The sequence below is a fragment of the Squalius cephalus genome (genome assembly GCF_949319135.1).
Source record: "Squalius cephalus genome assembly, chromosome: 1".
NCBI lineage: Eukaryota > Metazoa > Chordata > Actinopteri > Cypriniformes > Leuciscidae > Squalius > Squalius cephalus.
Window position 1 is genome coordinate 59,530,404 of NC_137122.1, and position 27,979 is coordinate 59,558,382.

Genomic DNA, 27,979 nt, shown 5'->3' on the forward strand with positions numbered 1-27,979 from the left:
TGCCTAACCTTCAACTTTATCATGTGTTTTGAGTTTGAGTTCGGCATGCCATAGGTATGCTTAGGCTATGCATGAGGTCTGTTGTTTAGACGCAAATACTCTATCGATATTACAGCTATGAAAAGTTTAACAAACTTACTGTCACATGTGAAGCGATTGCTGATTTTCTATCTTCCGGCGTCTTTACAGTCATCGACTGCTTTTCACTGTGAGACAGGTAAATATCCAGCAGCTCCTCCTCGAATGGATTATTTTCACACTTCCGGTTTTGAAACGAAGAAATAAATTACAGCTTTATCATTTGCTGCCGTGTTTCTCCTGCACTGTCTCTGCTGCCTGTTAGCTGCTTGTTGCTGTCTCCGTGTGTGATCAGACGGGTCCCTGGTGTTGCACCAAGCTCTTCGTGAAATGGCTGTATAACTTTGAATGTCATCATGCGACTTCACCTAATCACCTGGATTATCGCCGTCTTTATTACATCAGGAACCAGCGTTAAGCAGTGGACTGAACTTTTGGATATCACCATGCTAAGGTACTCTTTATCTGAACTTCTATCTCTGGATCACCATGGCTGTCCAAATTTCAGCGTTATAAAATCTCTGCGTTCCTTGCACCTCCTCCGTCGGCCTTGTTACTCTCATAGAGGCTCTCGTAACCGGTGATGGAGTTATGTTTTGGTCGAACTCTAGGCGTATACGCTGCGCCGTACCTCTGTTCCCCGAAAAATCTGTCATGGAAATCTACGCTATCCAGAGGCTCTTTCTCAACAGAGTGTGGCGAACTTGTTCTGCAGCAGTATGCGAATTGCTCATTTAAACACGAGGTCAATAAACAATAAAACGGCACTTATCACTGACACTATCTTAGATAAAAAAAAATAGACATTTTGTGTCTCAGTGAAACATGGCACAAAGAAAATGACTATTTTAATCTGAATATGTGTGCTCCATCTGGATATAAATATATCGACGTGCCTCGAGCTTCTGGTAAAGGTGGTGGCCTTGCTGCTATATTTGGTCCTAATGTATCAGTTAATATTATTGATGCACCTAGTGTTTAATCATTTGAATGTCTGGTTTTCAAAATCAATGGTGTTTCACCTGTACTGGTGATGCTCATTTACCGTCCACCAAAACCTAATCCTGTATTTTTCTCTGAGTTTACTGAGTTGTTGACACTTCTTAGTCCACTCTGTCCTGCTATGATGTTGACTGGCGATGTCAATTTTCATATTGATAATCCTAATTGTGTTAATACTGTTACTTTTTTGGACACTTTGGATGGTTTTGACTTTACACAGCATGTTACTTTTCCAACCCATAGGTTGGGCCACATACTGGATGTAGTTTGCTCTGTTGGTGTTGACATTCAATCTCTGGATGGTATAGATATGAGTATAAGTGATCACAGACTTATTACTTTTGATATGAATGTCATGTCTTCACAAGCCATTTCTAAACGCACTATAAAATTTCGGAATATCAAGCACATGGACTTCTCTCTCTTTTCTACTTCTCTCCTTGAGCTTCCCATCACTAACTCCATGGAGCTCTATAATTCCATGCTATCTGCACTTTTGGATGAGTTTGCTCCTGTGCGAGAACGGGTTGTTACATTTAGGAAACCCTGTCCATGGTATACCCTAGAGTTGCGTTTAATGAAAGCTGCTGGAAGGCAATTAGAACGGCAGTACAAGAAATCGAACCTGACGGTACATAGGCTTCTTTACACTCAACAGCAGTCTGCTTACCACTCTGCTGTAAATATTGCACGTAAAAATGACTACTCAAGCATCATTGATTTGATTTGATTTGATTTATTTTATTTTCACAACAAAAACATAAAAAAAAAATATATAATAATAATAAAAAAAAAACAAATAAAAAAAAAAAAACAGTGTTATACATTTCACAAAAAGAATGTGATGGACAATTGCCAAAAAACCCTCAAGGGGCTTAATTAGTGGCAATCTCCATAGAAACAATTATATACAAATTAAAAACATATTATAAAACAATTTAAGATTGGATTTAAAGCACAAACCCATATGGAAAATTCAAACAACTTAGTAACAACAATTTTACTCTCTGTTTAAACTGTTCTTTAGAAACCTCAATAAATGATGTGGGAAGACTATTCCATACCTTTGACCCTCTGTATAATATACTAAACTGTGTTTGAGTCGTACGAGAGTAGGGAGGCCTAATAAGACAACTACTACGAGTCGGATACTGGTGAAATTCATTATTAAAAATAAAAATATTACAAAAGTGCTGGGGAAATAACTTTTTTATAGAATTATAAACGAATAAAGCAATTTGAAGCTGATTCACTTGGTAAACACTAAGAATACTTGCCTGAGCAAACAGTGATTGGGAGGAGTGTCTACGATTTACACAAAATATTATTCTTAAAGCTCGCTTCTGAAGTCGAAAAATAGATTCCAGTTTAGTTGGGTGGGTACTAGCCCAAGCAACATTACAGTAATTGATATATGGATACAACATTGAGTAATACAACATAATCGCAACTTTTTTGTTAATCAAGTGCCGGATTTTTCCTAATATACCAACCACTTTGGCTATTTTTGTACTTATGGCACTAATATGAGGTTTCCGAGATAAAGAGTCATCTAGTATAACGCCGAGGAAACGAGCAGATCTAACATTGTTAATGGAGATATTATCAATTTGAATTTTCACTGAAGATTTAAATGTGCCAGACTTAATACCAAACAATATATAACTTGGTTTTTTTTATGTTGAGTGACAATTTGTTTGACTTGAACCAAGTAGATAACTTGTCAAGTTCTTCATTAACTACTTTTATTAAAATTTCAGGGTTTTTATGAGAGTAAAATACACTTGTATCGTCTGCAAATAAAATTTTAGAAAGTTTATCTGAGACATTAGCGAGATCGTTAACATATAATAAAAATAACAAGGGACCCAAGATGGAACCCTGTGGTAAGCCGCACTGAAGGAGAAGGGGAGGGGATTCTGTCCCATTATAGTTAACAGTTTGATATCGGTCTGTAAGATAACTGGTGAACCAGAGTAGTGACTTGTTTCGTATACCATAATGTGAAAGTTTTTTTTAACAGGATGAAATGGTTAACGGTATCAAATGCTTTTGAAAGATCCAGAAAAATACCTATAGTGTTTTCTTTTCTATCTTTTGCTTTATATATCTCAGTCAAAAAATGGACAAGTGCCATGTAAGTGGAATGTTGTTTCCTAAAACCATACTGGTGTACATATAAAATATTATTTTTGTCCAGATATTGAATTACTCTTGTGTAAACAAGTTTTTCAAGAACTTTGGACAGGGCTGGTAACACAGAAATTGGTCTATAATTGTTAAAAATAGCATGGTCTTCTTCTTTATAAACTGGTGTAATTTTTGCTATTTTCAACTCTACAGGTACAATTCCTTGGTCTAGGGAAAGATTATAAATATAAAGTAATGGTTTAATGATATCAGGATAAATTGCTTTTAATATTTTACTGTCAATCATATCATGTCCTGGTGAACAGTCTTTTAAATTGATAATTATATCTCTGATCTCATCCTCGGTAATAGAAGTAAAGTTAAAATCCTCAGACATTGGAAAATTCATGTATTCTAGTGGTCCAAAATGACTAGATGGAATTTTAGAAGCTAATGTTGGACCTACATCAGAAAAAAAGGCATTCAATCTTTTGGCAATTTGTTGCGGATCTGAAACAATAGAATCGTCAATCCTAAATTCATTTGGTAACTGCTTTTTAGAATGTTTTTTGTTAAGAATACAATTAATGGTTCTCCACAAAGAAGATGCATTATTTTTATGTTCGACTAATTTCCTATTGTAATAGTGAGTTTTTGCTCCTCTTATGACATGATTTAATCTGTTTCTGTATTTTTTGAATTGCAACAGATGAAATGGAGTAGGACAAAGAATGTATTTTTTATATAATCTATTTTTGATTTTCAGGGACTTTATGATAACTGGAGTTATCCACGGTTTGGACAATTTGCGTTTCAAAGGCACTGATTGGAGAGGAAAACATGAGTTGTAAACCTGAGTAACATTTTTTATAAATAATGAAAAGGCCTTCTGAGCATCTACTTTTTGATAGATTTCACTCCATGATATTTGCCTTACAGCGTGTCTGAAATTTACCAAATTTCTTTCACTAAAAATTCGTCTATATTTAATGTTTTGTAAAGGGGGACAATTTTCACTCTCGTTAACAGTGATCAAAAATATGGGACAGTGATCAGCCACATCAATGCACAGGACACCGGATTTCATAGTCTTATACACATTAGTAAAAATATTATCTATATGAGTTGCTGAGGTATTAGTCACTCTGGTGGGAACTGAAATCATAGGATTAAAGCTATAAGAATACATAGTATCAGTAAATTCTTTGATTAACATATTTCCCTGACTATTTTCAATATTAATGTTAAAGTCACCCATTATGTAACAGTTTTTCCTTTCATTAGAAATGATATCCAATACATTTGAGATGTCTGGAATAAATGCAGAGAGGTCACAATTAGGTGGTCTATAGATACATAAAATTATTGCTAATTTAGTTTCTACTGCTACTACTTCCGAAGAAGAAATAAAAAGCTTTTCAAAGTCACATCTTTCTTTATAATGTAGACTAGAATTGATAAACAGAGAAACCCCTCCACCCACCCTTCCCTCTCTACATCTAAAAATATGTTTGTAATCTTCTAAATGAAAATTCCCAGCTGTGTTGTCAGTCAGCCATGTTTCAGTAAACCCTATCACATTAAAGGTATAATCATCATTGGGAATGTTGCAACTAATTCTACATTTTTATTCAAGACTGTTGATAATCTTCTTAAACCTACTAAGGATATTGTTCACTCCTCCGCTGACCAGTGTAATATGTTTCTTCATTATTTCACTGGAAAGATTGAGGGTATACACAGCTCCTTAATCTCTATCTCTCGAGCTGAGTTAGTTGATACCGAGCCATTATATCCCCCGCTAAGTATACCTTTTCGAACTTTGATATGGTTGGAGTTGATTTCATTACAAGTACAGTCAAGTCCATTAATTCAACCACCAGTATCTTAGATCCGGTTCCCTGCTTGGTTGTTAAGAACTGCCTTGCATCAATTTGTCCTCATATGATTTCAATTGTGAATTTATCATTGAGTTCAGGTATTATTCCTCAAGATTTAAAAATTGTTGCCATTACACCAGTCCCTAAGAAGCCTGGTTGTGATGTCTCTGATTTGTCAAACTTTAGGCCTATTTCTAACTTCCCATTCATGGCCAAAGTTCTGATTCATCAGATTGGGGGGCACCACCTGAATCGCTCCCTTGTTTAGGAGGGAGGATATTTCCTCTTTCAGAATGTGTGAGGCGTTCTCTTCCGTGTGTGAAGAGAGAACGCCGTTGAAATGCGGGGGTTTCAATGCCAACTGCAGTCTGTATCCCTGCATTATTTACATCATCACCTAGCTCTGAACAGTCTTTTTGAACCTTTTCAATCTGGGTTCAGAAAAGGGCATAGTACTGAGACCGCTCTAGTGAGGGTCGTAAATGATCTTCTTATTGCGGCAGATTCTGGTGCATGCAGTGTTCTGGTCTTATTAGACCTCAGTGCTGCCTTCGACACTCTATGTCACTCTATTTTGCTGGATAGGCTGAAAAATTGGCTGGGTATTTTTGGAGTTGTATTCAGTTGGTTTCGGTCTTATTTAACGAATCGTACCCAGTTTGTAAGCTTGGGTAATTTTAAATCGGATACCGTGCCTGTTCGACAGGGAGTTCCTCAGGGTTCAGTGCTGGGTCCAATTTTATTTAATATTTACATGCTCCCACTTGGGCAGATCATCAGGAAATATGGTCTTGGTTATCACTGCTATGCAGATGATACGCAGATTTACATCACCACAAATCCTGATGTACACTGCTCATTAATAGCTTTGCACAGTTGTCTAGCAGAGATCAGCACATGGATGCAGAATAACTTCCTGAAGCTGAACGGCTCTAAAACTGAATTGATGCAGATTGGTACAGTGGCAGCTATTCGTAAGGCCGATCAGATTAGTTTTTTATTGTTGACTTTAGCATGGTAATTCCCACTCTACAGGTGCGGAATCTTGGTGTAATTTTCGATCCACAGTTAAGATTTGAAGCACATATAAAACGCATTTCCAAAACCGCTTTTTATCATTTGAGAAATGTTGCTCGACTCAGACCATTTCTCTCCTTTGCAGACACAGAAAGACTCATTCATGCCTTTATCACAACTAGGTTAGATTATTGTAATGCCCTGTTCTCAGGCCTTCCAGCTAAATCATTGAACAGGCTAGAGTACATTCAAAACTCTGCCGCTCGTGTGCTCACTCGTACCTCTCATCACACCGGTACTTTCACAGTTGCACTGGCTTCCCATAAATGCGAGAATTGATTTTAAAATTCTTATTTTAACATAAGGCATTTCATGGAACTGCACCAGACTATCTCTGTGATCTCATTAGCCCTTATACTCCACCACGGTCTCTCCGTTCAGCTAATTCTCTCTTACTACATCAGCCTTTGTGTAAGCTTAAGACCATGGGGGAAAGAGCCTTTTCATGCAAAGCCCCCAAGCTATGGAATGTGCTTCCTCCAACAATCAAAAATGCACCAACGTTGGGACATTTCAAAAAGTTGATTAAGACACATTTGTTTAAGGCTGCTTTTCTTTAATTGTTTTTAATGCTCTTGTTGTATTTGTTCACTCTACTGTATGCGCTTTGGGTTTAAGAAAAGCGCATTACAAATAAAATGTATTATTATTATTATTATTATAACTCTACCCCCACCGACTCAAAACGCAAGCGGCCTGTCTGATGTTCGGCCAATGGGGACATTAGCCGCGTTTCCACTGTCGGGCCAGGGCCGGGCCAGGGCTTTAAACGGGCCGTGCCGGGCTAATAGCCTCGGGCCAGTAGCACCGGGCCTGCGTTTCCACTGTCGGGCCAGAAGCTCCACAGCGCTTCACTAAAACACGCCCGTAACACGCCTCTCTGGAACAACGTCACTCTAACCCATCATTTCACCAACAAATGGAAGTTTTATCAGAAAACTAATCCGAAATCACTGGAAACAGCGTTGAAAACAAACATGAGAAAAGCGGCCGTTTGCTAGCATTTTTTTTGTTTGTTTACTTGAATATTAAAAACCCAAGCATCGATGTTTTACCACAGATTTACAATAAAAAGTGATACATTGATCATAATGAATTAATTTATGTCAAAATTGCACATTTCACTCAGAAATAAATTACCGTTAGGTCTATTTCACAAAAGAAAGAGGACACACTTACTTTTTCAGTCGCGTCTGTTTCTTTATCATATTTACATCACATTTAGAAAAAAATGATAATTTCTACAACTTTATGCCACGACCTGAGGAGCTTTAGCAATCTCTCGACTCCCATACAGATATTTTCAGTCAGAGAAACAGAGGAAGCTCCCGAAAAAAAAGTTACTTTATTTTATGATAGTCCGGTTTAAAGAGACGAGACGTAGGCTATGACAGATAAAATAAAAACATGACTGTCATAGCCTTTAAGATTGGTCTGATTTCTTCAAGCGTTCGCTATGTTTTTTTTTACTATGCGTATCTTCAAGCGTTTACTATGTTTACTATGGTAACGGTTAGCGCGCATAGTCTTTTGCATCACAAACAGAAGGCATTCAAACATGAACGCGAGTTAAATTATTTTATTTTTAAGTCTTTAATGCTGACAGAATCATCCGGCGCTGCCGTCTCCCAACTGTAAACTCCTCCTCTGTTGGTAACCACTCCTCTAGCCCGAGCTGGCCCGCTTTGGCCCAAGGTATTCGACGGGCCAGAAATCCTGGCCGTTGGCCTCGAGTAACCCCCGATCCAGCCCCGGAAGTGACAGTGGAAACGCGACTGGCCCTGGCACGCACTAGCACGGCCCGGCCCTGGCCCGACAGTGGAAACGCGGCTATTGAGTCCGCGTTCACGGGCCACGAGCCCTTCGGACTCTCTTCCTGTCCCAGAACCCCGGTCCAAAAGATGCAGGGTCTCCCGCGGATGGGTCGGTTCCCCTCCTCTCGAGGCTGCCCAGCCCATGTGTTTAATGGACGTTGTGTCTTTTGTGAGGAAAAGTACAAAAGCAGTGTCACCACACCGCACACACTCTGTTCCCCTCACCCAATTATTAAAGGCTTTGGCCCCAATGTTTCCCCAACACAAAACACACACAAAACAAAAAAACACATTAAAACAAACGAATCAAATGAATTCATTATGGAGAGAGGATCTCTCTCCGCAGAGAGAATTCATCTCCCTGCAGAGAGAGAAAATCTTTCTGAACCCCTGCATGTCGCCCCTAGTTCGTCCACTAGAGGGCGCCATTGCATCACAAATGTATCAGCTGGGCTTACACAGCTCCGCTGCGGCTCGGGTGGGAACACTCGCGAGTCACGAATGGGCTTGGCAAACTGTTTCGGCTCCCGAGTGGGAGATGCGTACAATAATGCAGGGATACAGACTGCAGTTGGCATTGAAACCCCCGCATTTCAACGGCGTTCTCTCTTCACACACGGAAGAGAACGCCTCACACATTCTGAAAGAGGAAATATCCTCCCTCCTAAACAAGGGAGCGATTCAGGTGGTGCCCCCCAATCTGATGAATCAGGGATTTTATTCTCGTTATTTCCTGGTCCCAAAGAAGGACGGCTCTCTCCGCCCTATCTTGGACCTTCGTGTGTTGAACCAACGCATTCTCATCCTAGGGCGCCATATACTGACGCTTTTGACATTTCGTCTACATCAAACGCACATGGCACCCTTTAGCGTCAATATGACACGCACAGAGCTTTGTTCGGTTATGGGTAGGTTTAGGTCTGGGGTAGGGTTAGGGTTAGACCGCTAGGAGGCGCCTTCTGGCCCATATCTATCTGCGTCTCATATTGACGCTAAAGGGTGCCATGTGCGTTCGATGTAGACGAAATGTCAAAAGCGTCAGTATATGACGCCTTGGGATGAGAACGGGCTGGTTGAACAAACATTTGAGGAAGTACAATTTCAGAATGCTAACTCATGGCTCGCTCGCCCGCGCCATCATTGCTCTGTTACTGATACTTTGTGTTTCCTTCAAGACCTCATGGAAAAAAGGAGGTCTTTTTCCACTATTAAGGTCTACTTGGCAGCAATTTCGGCTTGTCATGTGGGTTTTGAGGGCTCAACAGTAGGGCAGCATTCTCTAATCCGCAGATTTATGAAGGGTGCCCGTCGCTCTTTGCCAGTCGCCAGGAGAACTGTTCCTGAGTGGGACCTCTCCATGGTGCTGGAGGCTCTGTCTCAATATCCTTTTGAGCCTCTGGGAAGTATTTCCCTGAAGCTGCTGTCTTTCAAGACAGCTTTGCTCTTGGCCTTGGCATCAGCTAAACGTGTCAGTGAGCTACATGCACTCTCAGTTCATCCCTCGTGCGCTAGATTCTCTCTTAGTGGAGATAAGGTTTCCCTTAAGCCTAACCCGAAGAGCTTCCCTGCGTTCACTTCGGAGGTGTTGGAGCTGTCCGCTTTTCACCCTCCACCTTTTTCCTCCCCGAGGAAAGGCATGAGAGGCTAAATGCTCTGTGTCCCGTCCGTGATTTACAGATATATATAACCAGGACCAGTGCTTTCCGAAAGAGCGACCAGCTCTTTATTTCATGGGCGCCTCCTCATAGAGGGAATCCCATATCTAAGCACTGCCTCTCACATTGGCTTGTGAATCCTATAGCTTTGGCTTATGAATCATAGGGAATGCAGCCCCCAGGGGACATCATTCCACGAGGGGCATAGCCGCCTCTTGGGCTTTGTTTAGGGGAGTGTCACTGCAGGACATCTGCTCCGCTGCCAGTTGGGCTTCTCCTCATACCTTTGTGCGTTACTACCGGCTGGATGTCACTAGAATCTCGGTAGCACATTCGGTTTTAGGGGTAGGGTCTTCTTAGCCCTTCCCTGCAACCCCGTTGCAAGTAACGAATAAGGAGTGAATGGGCCGGCAGGCCATGCACATTCCTGTCACCAAGCATGCATTTCCATTCCTTTTCTGGGTGTATTTATATGCACATTGGTGTTGCTGGGGTTATTATCGTGTGTGTGCTGCATACATGTTTCATGTCCTGCATGTGCACAGCAGTCATGTGTGTGCGTCAGGATTGCAGGTTCATGGTTATGGGATGTGTCAGGCACCGCCTCCCTGGGGCGACCGTCCTTCTCTGGCTTTCAGAACCTCACTGTGAGTGTATTGGGCAATCGGGGAGCTGTCCATGTCTCTCCCATAGGTGGATCTCGAACACGAGATGATTAAAGAGAACAATAGGTTACTGTCGTAACCCCGGTTCTCTGAAACATCGAGTGGAGAGATCCAACAGCTTTGCCCCGCTTGCCGCACGAGAAGCGAATATACTCACTGGAGAATAGCAGCGCTTGCAGCCTTTATATGCCCCTAGGTAAGGGGGCGGGGCCTTACCTGGCATTGGCTGCGTGCTTCTGTCTGTCTAGCCAGACTTGGTGCAATTGGATGCTTACGCAGAGGTCAGGTACGGATACCCTTCCCATAGGTGGATCTCGAACACGAGATGTTGTCTTTTCTAGTTACTTATTAAAAACGTGTTTTCAAAAATGAACATAATTGTTTCGCAATGGGTGTGTGTAATTTACTTTGTATAACAACATGTCAAAGTACACTGAAGTTATGTTTACCACAGGCTTTATTTTACACAGAAATCAGAAAACCCCATTATAAAACCCCATAGGAAAATCTCGAAGGAACCAGCAGCGAATTAGACTTTAAGGTTCGGTCAAATCTGAACCAGTCTATTCATACTCGAAGCCAGAGGGCGCCCTCGCACAGAAAGTACAAAGAAGGCTCAATAAAAGATATTTTCATAAAAATAAAGTATTTAGCTAATCCCAGCTATATTGCATATTTATATTATTATATATATTATACAGCTATATTATCACAGTAGAATACTACAAAATAATATATTGTTTGTCTTAATCTGTATAAGCCTAATCAGATCGTAAAAATGAAAAAAGAAAAGAAGAAAACTGCATGCTTAGATAATATGAGTAAATATTATTAGCATTTTAGTCTCTAAACAAACAAAACAAAATCACATGGCATGGTCTAAAAAAGTTTTAGAGTTTTCCTTGAAATAAAACATGATCAGAACAACATTAAGCTGTAGTTATTTTATTTTATCATATGCTCATGAATATTCTTGATGGAACCCAAAACAGAAAAGTGTGAAAACAGAACTCCAAATTTGAACAGAATTTTTTTTATAATTATAAATACATTTTGTTTTATATTTTATTATGGGTGTTTTTCTAAATGAAGAAAAAAATTGAAATATTTAAGCTGTTATTGTAGTAGTTTAATAAATAACAGTTAATGAACAAAGTGGTAGAGCTGGCAGCAAAGAAACTCAGGAAAGTGTATGAAAACCTCATTGATTTAAGAATTGTGCATGACTTGTGTTAAGCTTGGCCGCTCTCTGTGAAGGGTGGCCCGATTGTGGACATGCTTTTAAAAAATTCTAGATCCGCCACTGCAAGCAGTGAAGTGTAATATTGTATTTTTCTGATGAATCAAAGGGTGACACTAACATTTACAGTATAAGAAACAGATAAAACCACACATATTTCACTTACTCACAAAAAAGACTGAAGAAAGAACATGAATGAACAGCGTTCTCCTGAAAGTCATTAGTTTAACAGGTGTCAGTACGAGAACTGATTGTTTCTGAGTGAGTCTGTGTTTGTGTCTCTGGTTCTGTCCAGCACTCAGTGCTCCCACAGGGAAGAGGCGTCCACGCTTAACCCATCGCCCATCAGCGTGCCTCCCTGGTCTCCACGCAGGTACTTGCCATTCTGACCCTTGATGCCAACCCGTCCATACTCCACAAACTCAAAGAAGAAATCCTCCGGTTTGTCCCCATCTGTGCACACCAGACCACTGCCGGACACATACCAAAACTTTTCATTTCCACCTGTGGTAGAAAAAAAGAAAACACATGCATCAGGAATTTTGTGCAGAAGTGCCCAACAGAGTCAGTGTTGCTCAGTGAAACTCTCGTCAGTCTCAGCCAGGGGCGTAGCAACCGGGGGACACGGGGGGGGGGGGGGACACGTCCCCCTCACTTTTAGAAACAGGTGATGCTGTCCCCCGCATTTTTTTGACCGAGCACCAATATTTCCGCCCGTGTTCTCTGATTTGTTACTTAGACTTGAGTGAACTGACATTCAGCCAATCACAGCGCAAATCATCTATTGGGCGTGTCTGCTATGAGCTTCAAATCTCTTGTTGCTCTTGCGAATTTTCGTTCGTTGTTTAGTCACTTTGCTGTTTGGCCGTCTGGGGTAAAATGAACCCCAGAAAAAAGCAGAGGACATTAGCCTACATCCTTTTTTTAAACACGCACTGCAAGTGTATGTCGCGATGACATGAATCACGCGTAAAGTTTCCTTGTTGATTTAACCAACTGTAAGTAACGCAGTAAGACAGTCTATGAGTAAGACGTGTTAGACAACAGAACCCGTATGGACCTCGTCACGTCGCACCGGATTGTGCCGAGTGTGTGTTAAATGCTCTCCTACTTGTCGCTTTGGATAAAAGCATCTGCTAAATGAGACATAACAGATTATTCCCATCAGGTACGCAACGTCATAAGACGTTGATATTTGGTTAAATTTCGGTTGCGACGTCGGGTGACCAAAATAATATTAAAACTTTGTAAATACATTGATTTAGGTTTTATTGATATATTTAATAAAATGTCTGTTGTATAAAACTAGGGGGAAAATGCCTTTTATAAAGGTACAAAAAATGAGTGTTTTCAAACAGTGTAATGAAACATTGACAATTTAAGTTTGAAGGGAGTAAAGCCTCTGTTTATGCTACTAAGGAAATGTAATTTTGCCAAAAGAAGAACTTTTATTTTAAATAAATGTTGATTTCAAATCAGCCTACTTCAGTGTGATGTTACCATATTATCATGCTTAACACTGAGAATTTGAATAATTGTAATGTGATGATCAGATGCAGATATCTAAATCAAAGAATATCATATTTTGGGCAGTTGGCGGGTGGATTATTTATTTGTAACAGTGGATTCTGGTGACTCAAAGTGCACCGGATTAATGAATTTATCTTTAAAATGTACAAATTTTCTTACGGGGGGGGCATGCCCCCGGACCCCCCTAGAGGTACCAAGCTCCACCCACAAAAATAATGTGGGAAACACATTAGGGTATATGATGATCTACAAAAAATACATATTTTCACACATTTTATCACCTCCGCCTCATTTTGAGCCAGGAAAAACCCTGTTATGAACATCACCTTTGGGTCACATCCTATGGTCACATACAGCTTTTGTCCCCCCCACTTTTAGAATGGCTGCTACGCCCCTGGTCTCAGCTCACACGATATGACTCACTTTTTATATGGTATGCGCCATCGCTGAAAAGCAATGAGAAGATGTGGTAAACAGAGCGACTGGCGTCCAGTGTATTGGAGTTCTTGTGGTGACACACAAAGCCGTTCTCCCCACGCAAGACCAGGATAGGTCGATTAATCAGCTTTAGCACAAACTGCTCGTCCTCCCCTGCCGAACACATGAGAGGATTGATCTGACTCGTGTTGTATCCAGTAGTGGAAGTTTAGTAAAAGGTCAGAGAAGAATCAGTGTGCACTCACCCACAGATTCACTCACAACTGCAAGCTGGCCATTTCTCTTTGTGCAGACATATTTTCCATTGTTTGCCCTCAAAGCGACTCGTCGGCCCAACCACTCAATGTCCAACATGGTGTTTTCTTCTCTATCAGTTACAAGAACACACATATTCAAGATCATTGGTATGCATATTATATAATATATGTACATGTTAAAGTGATAGTTCACCCCAAAAAGAAAATTCTCTCCTCAGAATCTGAAGTATGGCGAAACATTGTCTGAATGTGAGCTGATGTGTTGTGTGTGGACAGAATTTAAGTAGGTTTATTAATCATGAAAAATCATGTTAAATATTGACATAACGCCCTTATGTCGTTCAAAAACCTGTATGACTTTTTTTTTTTTATCTATGGAACACAAAAGTAGTTTTTTTACTACTTCAATAGAAGTAAATGGTCACCAAAATTGTTTGATTACCAACATTCTTGACAATGTTTTTTTTATTTTTTTTTATGATCCACAGAAGGAATAAAGTCATAGTGTGAGTAATGATGACAGAATTAACATTTCTGGGTAAATTATCTGTTTTAACAGTTTTTGTTACAAATTCATTTTTACAAACAGCAACTCTATGATGATGCATCAGTCAATGTGTTATTATAGGAAATAAATATAAACTTTTGCTAATTTAGTTGTTATAGCACAAAATGTCAAAAATTAAAAGAAGGGTAAGTTGAGTAACTAACATTAAAAATTCAAGCGTCAAACTAAAGAAAATAAGTGAAGCTGGTAATGCAGTTTGTGGAGTTGTTTAATCCTCCTCTGCTGAGATCTTCACAGATATAATGTTCTGCCCTGCATTTCACTTTTTATCTTTTTTTTTTTTAACAATGAGCCATTTATTCCAATCAAAATGTTATATATGTCTGACACTGGAGCTTGACGTCAAACAAACATTGGGTTTAGACATCAACCTATTTTTCATTTTCAACCAAAATTTGACATGATCTGACCAATGGATGAGTTGGAGTCCGGCGTCTTCTTGATGTCGCATTGACGTACTGTGTCTTCTGTGGTCATACAGGCGTCAACAATGGTGCAGTCGACAAAATATTCAAATAATCAGATCAACTCTGAACATCACAAAACAAGCTACTAAAAACAACAGCAGAAATAAAAGTAAATAAAGAAAAAGACATTTCATCTGCATAATTTATTCATGTCGCAATATTGTGGCATGAAGCTTTTTTATGATTGTCGCCATTGTTGAGTTTCATATGTTGATTGCTGATGTGTGTGTGTGTGTGTGTGTGTGTGTGTGTGTGTCTAAAAAACAATAGTTCAAAACATTTAGTGCACAATGTGTGTTTATAATCTTTCAGACGTCACTGGATCTAATGCTGCAGGGTCACAGTGTAGAGATGGAGAAATGAAGCCTCATAAAGGCTTAGATACTGTTCCCAGAACAGACTCAAAGCTTCAAGAGTGCTGTAAACAGTAAACAGTAAAAAATAAAGCAGCTAAAAGCTACACATAGGAAATACACATACTAACTACTACTTCATATTACTTGTATTAAAAATGCAATTGAATACATTTTAATGAATGAAAATCATTAATTAATCATTTGACGGACAAGATAAGGTGTGGGACTAAAATGTGAATCAGGACATTGTGTGATGTGATCATCTGGTTATTAAATCTGCTTATGAGACTCAGCAGTGACAATGCTTGTGTGACTGTGGGAATGACAGAAAGGTGATGAAGAAGTTTGGAGTGATTTGTATTGAGAAATAAGAGCTGTTTGACAGTGTTTTGGGCGATTGGGTCTATTTCTCCTCTTTTACAGTTCTTCCCCTGTCTGGACAATCTTTCACATGGTACAGAGGAGGCCGGTGTACAAAGAAACTGCAATGCCAAAGTGTCCAGATGTGGGACACGTGTTCCTGTATTTTCCAGTATTCTAGTGGATCTCCGGCTCTTTGAATGTTCGTATCTCTCGACTTCTTCTACAGCGTCGGCTGTGGCATTTAAGCTTTGTTTGCTCTGGTCAAACACGAGCCAAACTTTCCAGCCAAGATATGTGAAGAGAAAAGAGTTTGAATGGAAGTCACTGTACATGTACATCGACTGAATATATATATATCACAGTCCAAGCATCTCACCTTCTGAATTAAGATATTACATATAATAGTAAAATTAATTGAGGAAAACACATTGTGATATATCATTTTTTATTTTATTTTTAAACACCATACATACATTGGAAGTTGTAAAACTGTTCTCAAACAGGGAGGGCTTTCTTTTTCCTGGCTGATGCGACTTACTATATAGTAAATAGTAAATATAAACTGTAAGTAAATAGTGAATGTTGAGCTTTTGTAAAAACATAACATTCACCCTTTCACCAAACGCCAACACCAACCCCGAACCCCCACCCTATCCCCAATACCATGTGGATATGTATACTAGATACTCAATACTGCTTTTCAATTAAAAATGAAATAAAGATAGATGTTATAAATTATGTATTCAACAGTAAAAATGTAAATTAATAAATCAAACGGACATAAATTGATGTGAATCATGGAAATGTGGGACACATAGGCTCTGATGTGTACAATTCAACTCTATCACAAACAGTTTTATGTTACTGTAATATCCATCACACGAGTATATGGTGATGATGAGGTTGAGGAGAACGAATTAGTCAAACTGCAGGAAACCTGGGAATAAAAGAAGGTCATAACTAAATGTCATTATTGCTAACAAGTCTGTCACAAAGAAAACAATGTTTCAGTCTCATATTATTACAATGTTCAGAAAGCATTGCTAGCCAACAATGTGCCACAGGGGCCTTTGGTAACAAACACGGCAAAATCCTCAGTGTTAAAGAGGTCATGACATGAGGATTCACATTCACTTTGGTCTTTTGACTTATAAGGTTAGAAAAAAATACTTATAAAAGGTAAACATGGCCCAGGAAAAGTTGTTAGCCCTATATCACTACCGCACTACTATATCACTACTGTGAATATGAAGAATATGAAAAGCTATTCCCAGTGCCATTCCCTGACTGTGGTTAATGTGTAGATGGCAGTTTCAGAGACTCACTTAAAAGCTGCTTCTCCTGCTCAGTGTGGTCGGAGGTGTCCGTGTAGAACGAGATGTCATGATAACTGCCATTCTCTCCTGTGGGTGACATTGAAAAGCCAAGTCAAAGCTGGAAACACACATTATGCTTTACACAGTTGACCATGAATCAATCTCTTCTATACTACTACAGCCTACAAGTTCAAGGCATGCAATATCATTTAAAGGTTTCTTTTCGTAAAAGGAAAAGCATCATTTGTGTAAGAGGGAAGACATCGTCGTTACAGCAATTAGAATGAAATGGAAAACAGTATTTTTTCATACGACAGATTTAGTAACTGTCATCACAACGTGTGTAACATTAAACATTTACAGATCTGTGATGAACTGCTTCTCTTTTTAATAGTCTCTAGTGCCATGAAACAGCCACAGAATTGGACGAGACATTAATGATGTACATAATGGAGCCTCAGCCGGTGATGAGGACTGTCAAGTCAAGTCAAGTCAAGTCAACTTTATTTATATAGCGCTTTTCACAATGCAGATTGTATCAAAGCAGCTTCACAGTATTAAATAAAATAGTACATCAGTGTTTGTTTCTAGTGTAAAACGTCCACGTTTGGTAATGCTGATCAATAGTATTGTTGATTGATTGATTAAATTAAGCATCCCCAACTGAGCAAGCCAAAGGCAACAGTGGCAAGGAACCGAAAAACTCCATCAGGTGACCTGATGGAGAAAAAAAAACCTTGGGAGAACCCAGGCTCAGTCGGGGGCCAGTTCTCCTCTGGCGTTTATGAACTAGAGACCGGATTTAACTGTAAGATTAAAAATATTATATAAATGCCTGGCTGAAGAGATGCATCTTTAATCTAGTTTTAAACTGGGAGAGCGAGTCTGAGCAACGAACAGTATCAGGAAGGCTATTCCAGAGTTTTGGAGCTAAATGTGAAAATGATCTCCCTCCTTTGGTTGATCTGGATATCCCAGGTATGACCAAAAGCCTCGAATTTAGTGACCTTAAAGAGCGCGATGGATTATAGGGCGATAGAAGATCCGTTAAATAAACTGGAGCTAAGCCGTTTAGGGCTTTATAAGTCAGTAGCAATACCTTGTAATTAATACGGAACTTTATAGGTAACCAATGTAGTGATGATAGAATTGGTGTTATATGGTCAAATTTTCTTGATCTAGTAAGAACTCTAGCGGCGGCATTTTGGACTAACTGTAGCTTGTTTATTGAGGATGCAGGACAACCAGCTAATAAAGCATTACAGTAATCTAGTCTCGAGGTCATGAACGCATGAACTAACTTTTCTGCATCAGAAACAGATAGCATATTACGTAGCTTAGCAATGTTTCTAAGGTGGAAAAAGGCTGTTTTTGTAACATATGAAATATGATTTTCAAAAGACAGGTTGCAGTCAAGTATAACACCCAGGTCTTTTACTGTAGAGGATAAAGTAACAGGACATCCTACTATGTTAAAGTTGTATTGTGAGAGGTTTTGTGGGCGGTTTTTTGAACCGATAAGTATTACCTCTGTCTTGTCAGGATTTAATAAAAGAAAATTGCGCGTCATCCAATCTTTTATATCTTTAACACACTCTGTCAATTTGGATAATTTAGCGTTTTCATCCGGCCGTGATGAAATATATATTTGAGTGTCATCAGAATAACAATGGAAACTAATTCCATGTTTCCTTATAATATTTCCAAGTGGCAGCATATATATTGAGAATAATAGAGGGCCTAACACAGATCCTTGTGGCACTCCATAGTTTACTGGAGTTATGATCGATTTTTCTCCATTTAAATAGACAAAATGGTATCGGTCAGATAGGTATGATCTGAACCAGCTTAATGCTTGTCCTTGAACACCAGTATAATTTTGTAGTCGATCTAAGAGTATTGTATGATCTATAGTATCGAACGCAGCACTAAGATCAAGTAAAACTAGTATTGAGATACAGCCTTGGTCAGAAGCTAAGAGTAAATCATTTGTGATTTTAACGAGCGCAGTTTCAGTGCTATGGTGCGGCCTGAATCCAGACTGAAACTTTTCATAGATGTCATTTTCTTGTAAGAAAGAGCCTAGTTGGGCAGACACCACTTTTTCTAGTATTTTAGACATAAAAGGAAGATTTGAAATTGGTCTATAATTTGCTAGGTTATTTGGGTCTAATTGTGGTTTCTTAATGAGTGGTTTTATAACTGCCAGTTTAAATGTTCTTGGAACATGACCTAAAGTTAAAGACGAGTTAATAATATTGAGGAGAGGCTCTTCCACTATGTAACACTTCTTTCAGTAGTTTAGTTGGCAATTTGATCTAATAAACATGTTGTTGTTTTAGATGAAGTGATAAGTTTATTTAACTCTATTTGTTCTACAGTTGTAAAGCACTGTAATTGTTCTTGCGGGGTGATAATTGAGGCTGAATTATAAGGCGCGATTGAGTATTGAACGTTTACAATTCTGATGTTTTCTATTTTCTCAGTGAAAAAATTCATGAAATCATTACTACTAAACTGTAACGGAATATTTTGTTGAGGTGACGCTTGTTTATTTGTTAGTCTAGCCACGGTGTTAAATAAAAACCTAGGATTGTTTTGGTTATTTTCTATTAGATTGCGGAGGTGCTCAGCCCTGGCAGCTTTTAGGGCCTTTTTATAACGTGACGTACTGTCTTTCCAAGCGATTCTAAAAACCTCTAGATTAGTTTGTTTCCATTTACGCTCTAAATTACGAGTTTCTCTCTTTAGAACACGCGTAGTATTGTTGTACCATGGTGCTTTAGTTTTCTCTCTGACCTTTTTTAGTCTAATAGGTGCAACAATATCCAGTGTTCCAGAGAGAATGGTGCTCATAGTGCTGGTTAGTTCCTCTAGTTCATCTGTTTGTTTGGGTTCACTGAGCATCTGAGACAGATCCGATAAGCAATTTGAAAAATTATCTATGGTGGATGGAAGGATTGTTCTGCCTAATCGATAACGCGGCGCAGCATGATATATTACAGGAGTACGTAATATGCAAGTTACCATGTAATGGTCAGTGACATCATCACTTTGTGGAATGATATCTATATCGGTTGGATCGGTTCCATGTGATATAATTAAATCGAGTGTATGATTAAAACGATGAGTTGGTCCGGTAACGTTTTGCTTAACCCCAAAGGAGTTTAATAAATCTATAAACGCAGCCCCTAACGCATCATTTTGATCATCTACGTGTATGTTAAAATCTCCAACAATTAATGCTTTATCGACATTGACCAATAGGTCTGAGAGAAAATCTGCAAATTCTTTTAGAAAATCAGCGTAAGGCCCTGGCGGTCTGTATACGGTAGCCAAGGCTAAAGATAATAGGGATGTTTTTTTAGCATCTAAGAGCGTAACATTTAGTACAAGTACTTCAAATGAAATAAACTTATAACCCGTTTTCTGAGTAACACTAAGAAAATCTCTATAGATTGTTGCAACACCGCCGCCACGACCAATCAGACGGGGCTCATGCTTATAGGAGTATCCTGATGGAGTAGACTCATTTAGACCGAAATAATCATTTGGTTTAAGCCAGGTTTCAGTAAGGCAAAGTACATCGATGCTATTATCTGTGACTATTTCATTTACAATAACTGCCTTAGGTGTGAGTGATCTAATGTTTAAAAGACCTAGCTTTAGAAATTGTTTTTGTTTACTAATAGCAACATTTTCTGTTTTAATAACAATTAGATTTTTCCTAGATCCTGCAGTAGATTTATGATTTGATCGCACTAAACGAGGAATAGACACAATTTCTATGCAATGTTCTACACTAGTATTTATATCAGTTAATTTGGTGCAGCAGAGACTATGATTTGGGCTTTTGGTTACTAGTCAAAAGGTATTTAACATTTTGGAGATGTTATCCGACAGAAGATCCGCTCCGAATCTGCTTGGGTGTAAGCCATCAGCACGGAAAAGCCTAGGACGCTCCCAAAACAGATTCCAATTATTTACAAAGAGCAGTTTCTGCTCATTGCACCATGACGTTAACCATTCATTTAGCGCGAATAATCTACTAAACTTCTCATGTCCTAGACGGTACGTGGGAAGCGGTCCTGACACAATGATCGTTATATCAGGCGATGTGCTGCGTACCGTATCGATCAGATTCCTGAAGTATTTCTTCAGAACTTCCGTCTGGCGCAGCCTGATGTCGTTCACTCCCGCGTGCAGGACAACAGTTCCGACGCGCTCGTTCAGAATCTCGGGAACGTGAGCAGCGATTTCAGAAACACGAGCACCAGGAAAGCAGTGACTGTGCACCTTACTCTTACCTAATGTAGCGTGGACGTGCCGAACGATGGAATCGCCGATGATCACAGCATCGCGTTCGGTTTCGCGAAGAGGGGAGAAGCGGTTTTGTGTGGATAACTCGAAAACCGGGAGGGTCGGCGAGGGTCTTGGTCTAGACCTGACTCGCGTCTTCCGCTGCGGAAATATCCAGGCTTCGTGGTGGCATGTTGGAGCCGGAGTGAACGAGACCATGGCTGATCGCGACCTCGGCGCTCGGGACCGATGCTGAGTAACGCACGGAGTAGACGAGGTCGGAATCAGCGGGTTAGTAACGTTAATCTCTGATTTGTGTGCATCGGCGCGTGATGTTTCAAGAGCTAACCGCCGACTATCAGTTCGGCTTGTCTCACTAAAAGGTCGTGGATCTGTTTCTCAACAGCTTCCAGCTCAGACTGCACTGCGTGCAGCTCAAATGTGTCTTCACCTGCACCAAAAGGTAGGCTACTTACATCTGATATATTTGCCATTTTAACAGATGGACAGTAAGTTAGCAACTACGCTACCAGTGATGCTAACAATCTTAATACTAATTTATGACTGAAGTCTTAGGTATAATCCGTCTTTTTAGTGGTACGGGTGTAGACGCACAATAGGCGAAAAATGTTTGTAAGTGAGTGTTGAGAAGACGCGTTCAGCCGTGATCCACGGACGTAACCTATAAGAGTATCCAGCGTTGGATCACTACGCTGTCTCACAGACTGTCTCTGTGAACATCTGAGAAATGACTTTCTTTGCAGCCAGTAGAACCGTTTGCCAGTTTATATGCTGCGATTAAAATGAGATTAAAAATACTTTAATCTAATGTGGCACATGAAATGACTAGCTAAACAGTAAGAGAAGGGAGATGTGGTGACACATTAAATGTCACTTGACTCATTAATATGGCCATGAACAAAAGGCACATTAAGTCCATGTACTTCATACTCATTAATACTCAATATTTAGCCTAATGTTAAATGTATATTCATATGTGTATGTTTGTGTATAGTGAGAAATGAGTCTGAATATACACATTATTGGAAGAATATAAATGTGTGCAACAGCTGCACAATACAATCGGACATAAAACTGCGCTTAAGTTGTGTGTGTTGAGCATCTTACCTTCATAAATCCTCCAGAGTCCGGAGTGAGAGCTGCTGTATTCCCGGCTGGAGTTCTTGCCTTCATCCACATCTATAATGTACCAGTATTCAGTGCCGATGGACACGGCGAGCAGGATGAAACTGAGCAGCCGCACAGACCCGCGCTGATGACAACTGTCCCAAAGTTCATTTTCATCAGCGCTCAAATCCCTCTTATGATTCATTGAGTTTGAGCTCCTGTTACTGCCATTCAGTTCCTCTAAAGCCCAGAGTGTTTCGTTCAGACACATTAAAGCACATCAGTCTGTCTTTATTACTCCAGTTGTGTCCAGGGTGAAGGAAGAATCAGCTCTCAGCTCATGCTGGATGAAGAAACTGTGTGGTTTTCCTCCATCTCTCCTGCTCAGCTGTATATGGAGTGAGAGCAGAAGCCTCTGAACACTGAATCTACATGATTCTCTCATCTCAGTTTCTGCTGCGATCACTCACTGTGGGTCATTTGCTCTCCTCAGCGACGAGGCTGTTTCTTCTCCATCTTGTGTAAATAGATTCATCTGTATATAGTGGCCTATATCTTTTGTTAACCTGGCTTGATTTTGTCAGGAGAGAGAACATTCCTCATTTCAACAGGTGAGAAAAAATGCACGTTAAAAAAAGAAAAATTAATTAATTTCCAGTACTTCTATATAAACATTCTTAAATCTTAAAATAATAAAGCCCCACCTGGAATCAAAATGTAAGTTTTTTAGCTTTTAGTATGAATATGTTAGCCATACGGTTATGAATAAGCTGTGTGCACCAAAACAGTGACAAAATTCACATTTAGGAGATATAAGCATTCAAAACTTCCACTAAAATAGATCTCTGATTTTTATGACATCACATCTTCTGTCCAATCAAATGCTCTCTAGAATCTAAAGTGTCCCACCCTGTTACGTTACTTGGCTCAAACTGATACGGTCTGACTCCAAAGATGGTTGGTTAATTTTCGTCCTCATCATCGGTAGATGATTCTGATATGTCCGTTGGTGCAGGAGAATGTGGCGGAGAAACATCTTCTACTATTGAATCCAACCTATTATCAGCGCTCGGATTCGCTTCCATTGTGCTGTCAAGTATGACTTGCAGTCTGTGAGGGAAACTAAACGCTATTGGCTATTTTAAAAGGGGGAGGAGCCATTCAATATTTCCTGCCTTAGCTTCCTGTTTCAGTGTAAATTACGTCAACGCATCATACAAAGCTGCACGTTTCTAGGCACTTCAGTGGGCCTTTAAGTGTTGTTTTCTGTAATATATATATATATATATATATATATATATATATATATATATATATATCACTAAGACTTGTTTGTTTTCGTTTGCACCGTTTCTCCCTGCCTCTTTTGTTGTCATAGTCCCCTATTTAAGTTCAGAAGACCCAACCCAAAAAGAAAAGGAAAGTTAAGGGGCGAATAGTTTGTTTTTGTTTTTCAAAACTTAAAAAGAACTTTGTCTCATGTTTGTGTTTTGTCTCTGGTTATTTTCCGCTCTATCATGGACTTCCCTGCTGTCACGCTGCTATACCTTGAGCAGGGAGACGCTCCCTTGAGGATCACCTGGAAGAGTTTCTTGATCTTGTCCATCAGACCACCTTACCGGACGACTGCCTCTGGACGTATCTACGAATCGGAGGGTAAGAAGGAGATCCTCCCGCCACTGAGAGCGAGACTCTGGCAGAACCACATTCAGACCTTCAGTTAAGAGATTCTTCATCTGTCCCGTCAGTCCCACCCAGCCTCCCTCTCCCACCACCTAGTCCAGCCACCATAGAGGACTTATCCCTTATCATTGGACTGTTTCTCTCTCTCTCCAGCCTCGTCACCGTCTCCCACCATTCCCTCTGTATCCACTCCTCCTCTCTGTGGTGCGGATCCACCTCGGGAAACCATCTTCACCTGGGCAAGAGGTCGAGGAGGACTGTTTCTCCATGCCTTGTTTGTTTTCATAGTTACAGATTTAAAGGGTTAGTTGACCCAAATTCTGTCATTAATTATAAACCCTCATGTCCCTCATGTCGTTCCAAACCCATAAGACCTTCGTTCATCGTCAAGATATTTTTGACAACCACTTTCAAGGCCCAGAAAGATAGAAAGGACATTGTTAAAATAGTCCATTAACTTTATTAAAGGATTTCTTCTCTTCTGTGTTAGTCTCCTAAGCTGTTTACGTTGTAACCACAGTACAGCGCTTCTGGGTTCTGCATCAGAACGCTAACGCCAATCGGCCGACGCTGAGACGTGAGCACCAAGACGCATACGTGTGATGCTGACACAGGAGCTGGCCAATCCTGAGCCGGCGTTCTGATGTAGAACCTGGAAGCACTGCAGTGTGTTTACTACGTCAACAGCGCATACACACATTTGTTAAAAAAACACAGTTTAAAGGGATAGCTCGATCTGAAAGATCTAAGACATTTTCTAAAATAACTGAAAATGTGTTCGTCTGAAAAATTATTGACATATGCATCTCGAACGGCTTGAGGTTGAGTAAATCATGGGTTTAATATCATTTTTGGGCGAACTATCCCTTTAATTTAAAAAAGAAAAAGAAGCAATTTTGTGTTTAGTTTACTCCCCCCTGCTGTACCAAACTGTGACTTCAATACTGAGGTACGTACCGAACCATCATGTTTGTGTACTGTTACACCCCTACAATTTATTAATTAAAAGTAAAACTGCAAGTGAATAAATCACTATTAAATCTGGCAGGGTGGTTACGCTGGGAAATCTGCTGGATTCAGGATTTCTTCTCTGCTCAAACTGACGACACCAAAGCCGACAAACCAGGCGTGAACCTCCTCCATTTTGTTGCCATGGTGAGTGTTGTGATGATGTCACAAGAGCCTCACTTTCATTACGCCACTTCAAATGAGAGGAAACTACCAGATGATGTCATTATGATGGGATGGAATCAGTCAGACAGAATTCTAGATCAAATTCAGCATGAGTGATTTTTCTTCTTCTCACTACAGGAGTCTGTGAAGAAGGATAAAGACTTGCTGATGTTTCTCAGCCGCTTGAGTCACGTCGATTCCAGCTTCAAGATCAGGAGACAAACAAACCTCTTAGATCAGTCTAGAAGAATATCAGCGGATGAGTGTCATGAAGCCAGTCTGGGTCAGATTCACCCCAACATCAACACAAATTATATGTTACATTTAATGTGGAAAATAAAGGTTTAAAAATAGGCTTTGTTTGTTGTGACGTCATTTTCATCAGCTTTACACAAAAGCAAGCCGTGCTCGTAGGACATGATGTTCCTCAGTGGATAATATTAGAGAGTGAACGATCAGCTGTTTCTGTGGTCAGGTCGTCAGAAGAGTCTGTGCTGGAGGATCTTTCTCGACTACAAAGCCGAGTCTCAGAGCTCAGAGTCAGAGCTCAGGCGGATGCTGAAATCCAGATGCAGACCAGAACATTTCTAGAGGTGCGTGTGTGTCCAGATCATGTTCACAGATGCTGATGCTCCTGTTCAGCGTGTAAGTCCATCACTTCTTCCTTCAGGCTGTGAGGTGAGGCTGAAGGAAGCTCAGGATGAGCTGGAAAGCTCACAGAAGAGCAGCAAGGCTCTGGTGGAGTTCCTCTGTGAAGATGACAAGTCCTTCAAACTGGAGGAGGCCTGTGTGATCGTCCACGGCTTCTGCCATCGCTTCCAGAGAGCCGTGCGGGCGAGCAACACTGATGCTGACTGCACTGTCTCTTTAAAGACTAACTGCCAAATCAAGTCCAGAATCACCAGAGAACTAGAGCTGCTCCTTTAAAACAATCTGTGTTTCAGCCTTTTACAATATTAGATATTAATCTTCCTTCATGGAGTTTCTCTGAAATGCCTTAAAAGTTGTTTTACTGTCTTTAACTAAATAAATGCAAGGGAGAATCGTCATTTATATTCACCAAACTCTTTAAACTAAACTAAAGTTGAAATCAGAGACTCTATTGAAACGTCTGTCTAAACTCTTATTGCATTCGGCTCCATTTTGACCCAGAAGAGGTACAAGCATTTTATTTATATATAAATCCATAGTTTTAGTACGAAGATGGGATTTTGTTGGTTTGTTAAGACTGTCAAAATCTGATTTTTTTTTATTGATTTTTTTTTACAAATGTAAGAAATATTAACCGTTTAAACTGTGGCTTTTGCGTTCGGGTCTGTTTTGACCTGAAAGTGAACTGTAGCTTTACACATTTAATTATGCTGATGTTTTTCATCTATTGGTTAGATTTGTCTCAATTTAATTCTGTAAAATACATTTATCCTCTTTCATACACACACACATTTGATCCTTCCCACATTTCCCACAAAAGTCCACATTTCACTTTGCTGCCACTATTGATGAACCATTGCAGCATGAAGAGATTCAAGCTGTTTATCATCTCATTCTTTCATTTGGAAGTAAAAGTTTATTAATGAAATGTTTACAAACAAAATACTCATTTTACTGAGTAATATTGATGTTGTTTTGTTGGAAAAAGATAGGTTTCATAAATTTAGGCTGTTTTGAGCAGTCATGAGTTATAATAGCAGAATTACTAGTATGAACTTCATTGACTTCATTAGATTTAATTAAATTCATTTGAAACTTATATGTTCTGATAAAGTTCATCTAATGATATATTCAAATAAAATGTCTCATATTGATACAAATGTATCTTTTCTTGCATCACACTGGTTTTTGATCTAGTTCCTGAAATTTGAATTTCAAAGAATTTCTCATTTTTTTATGAATAAAAAGGGGTTAAATGAAGTAATAGCATGTTAAAAACGTGGTGACATTCAAAACTTTAAAACTTTAGTGCATTGACTCATTAATGAGAAGTCACTGATTAGATGCAATATGGTTTAAGTTGAACAATATTAAGTTGTGAGTGTTTTCTAAGCTCACGTTCCTCGGGTCCAAACAGAGCACAGTAAATGATGAAGTGAAACTCATGTGATGGAGGACATGAACCTCTGCGCTCCACTTGATTTAACTTGATCTTTGATTCAGGTCAAACTGATTTACTTTAGTTACAGGGACAAAATAATGATGTTAAACTTCAATGAAAATCTGATGTTATATGTAATAATTCAAGATCCCAAAGCAAATATGTTGAAGTAAAACTGTGTGTGAGTTCAGTTTCCATTTGTACATGTTGAGTTTCTTCAACTTTGATGCACTTTACAGATGAAAGAGATTTAATGCTGATCTCTGATAATCTGCTGTGTTTTCTGTTTATGAAATGATAAATTACCAGAACGGATGTTCTATGTAATATTTGTAAATGAGGGGAATTCAGGGCCGGAGTGGGGCCACTTTTCAGCCCGGGAGTTTCAGGCCCAAGACCGGCCCACTTTTTCCATGGTGGAATTCCAAATTGGCACTTTTTCCAAATTGGATAAATGAAGCAACAGTTCATCTCTTACTATTGTGTAGTTTGTATTAAAGGGATACTCCACTTTAAAATGAAAATTCTGCCATCATATACTCACCCTCATGTTGTTTCAAACCTGTATGAATTTCTTTCTTCTGCTGAACAGAAAGGAAGATATTTAGAAGAATATCAGTAGCCAGACAGTTTCTGGTCTCATTGACTTCCATAGTATATTTTGTCTCACATATAAAGGTGTTTAAGGAATTATATGTGCTATATTATTTTTTACCACATTACAGTTTTTAAACTTTTAAACTAGAGAATAATATAAATGTTTTTTAA

The 27,979-nt window shown here is 39.4% G+C and overlaps 1 protein-coding gene and 1 long non-coding RNA gene across 2 annotated transcripts; one reads left to right on the forward strand and one right to left on the reverse strand.

The window, feature by feature from the left end:
• The first annotated feature begins 278 nt into the window (after nt 1-278).
• Nucleotides 279-26,916, forward strand: LOC307169607. The gene is made up of 4 exons (XR_013823168.1): nt 279-532; nt 23,820-24,895; nt 24,995-25,101; nt 25,258-26,916. It is a non-coding gene; the product is annotated as an uncharacterized lncRNA (long non-coding RNA).
• On the reverse strand, nt 15,979-23,327 carry LOC307169316 (uncharacterized protein). Its single transcript, XM_079889887.1, has 4 exons — nt 22,734-23,327; nt 22,264-22,651; nt 16,846-16,923; nt 15,979-16,457 (listed from the first exon to the last, which is right to left on the reverse strand). Exons 2-4 carry the CDS (start codon nt 22,532-22,534, stop codon nt 16,438-16,440), a joined length of 369 nt encoding a protein of 122 aa, XP_079746013.1. The 5' UTR covers nt 22,535-22,651; nt 22,734-23,327; the 3' UTR covers nt 15,979-16,437.
• Nucleotides 26,917-27,979: the final 1,063 nt, after the last annotated feature.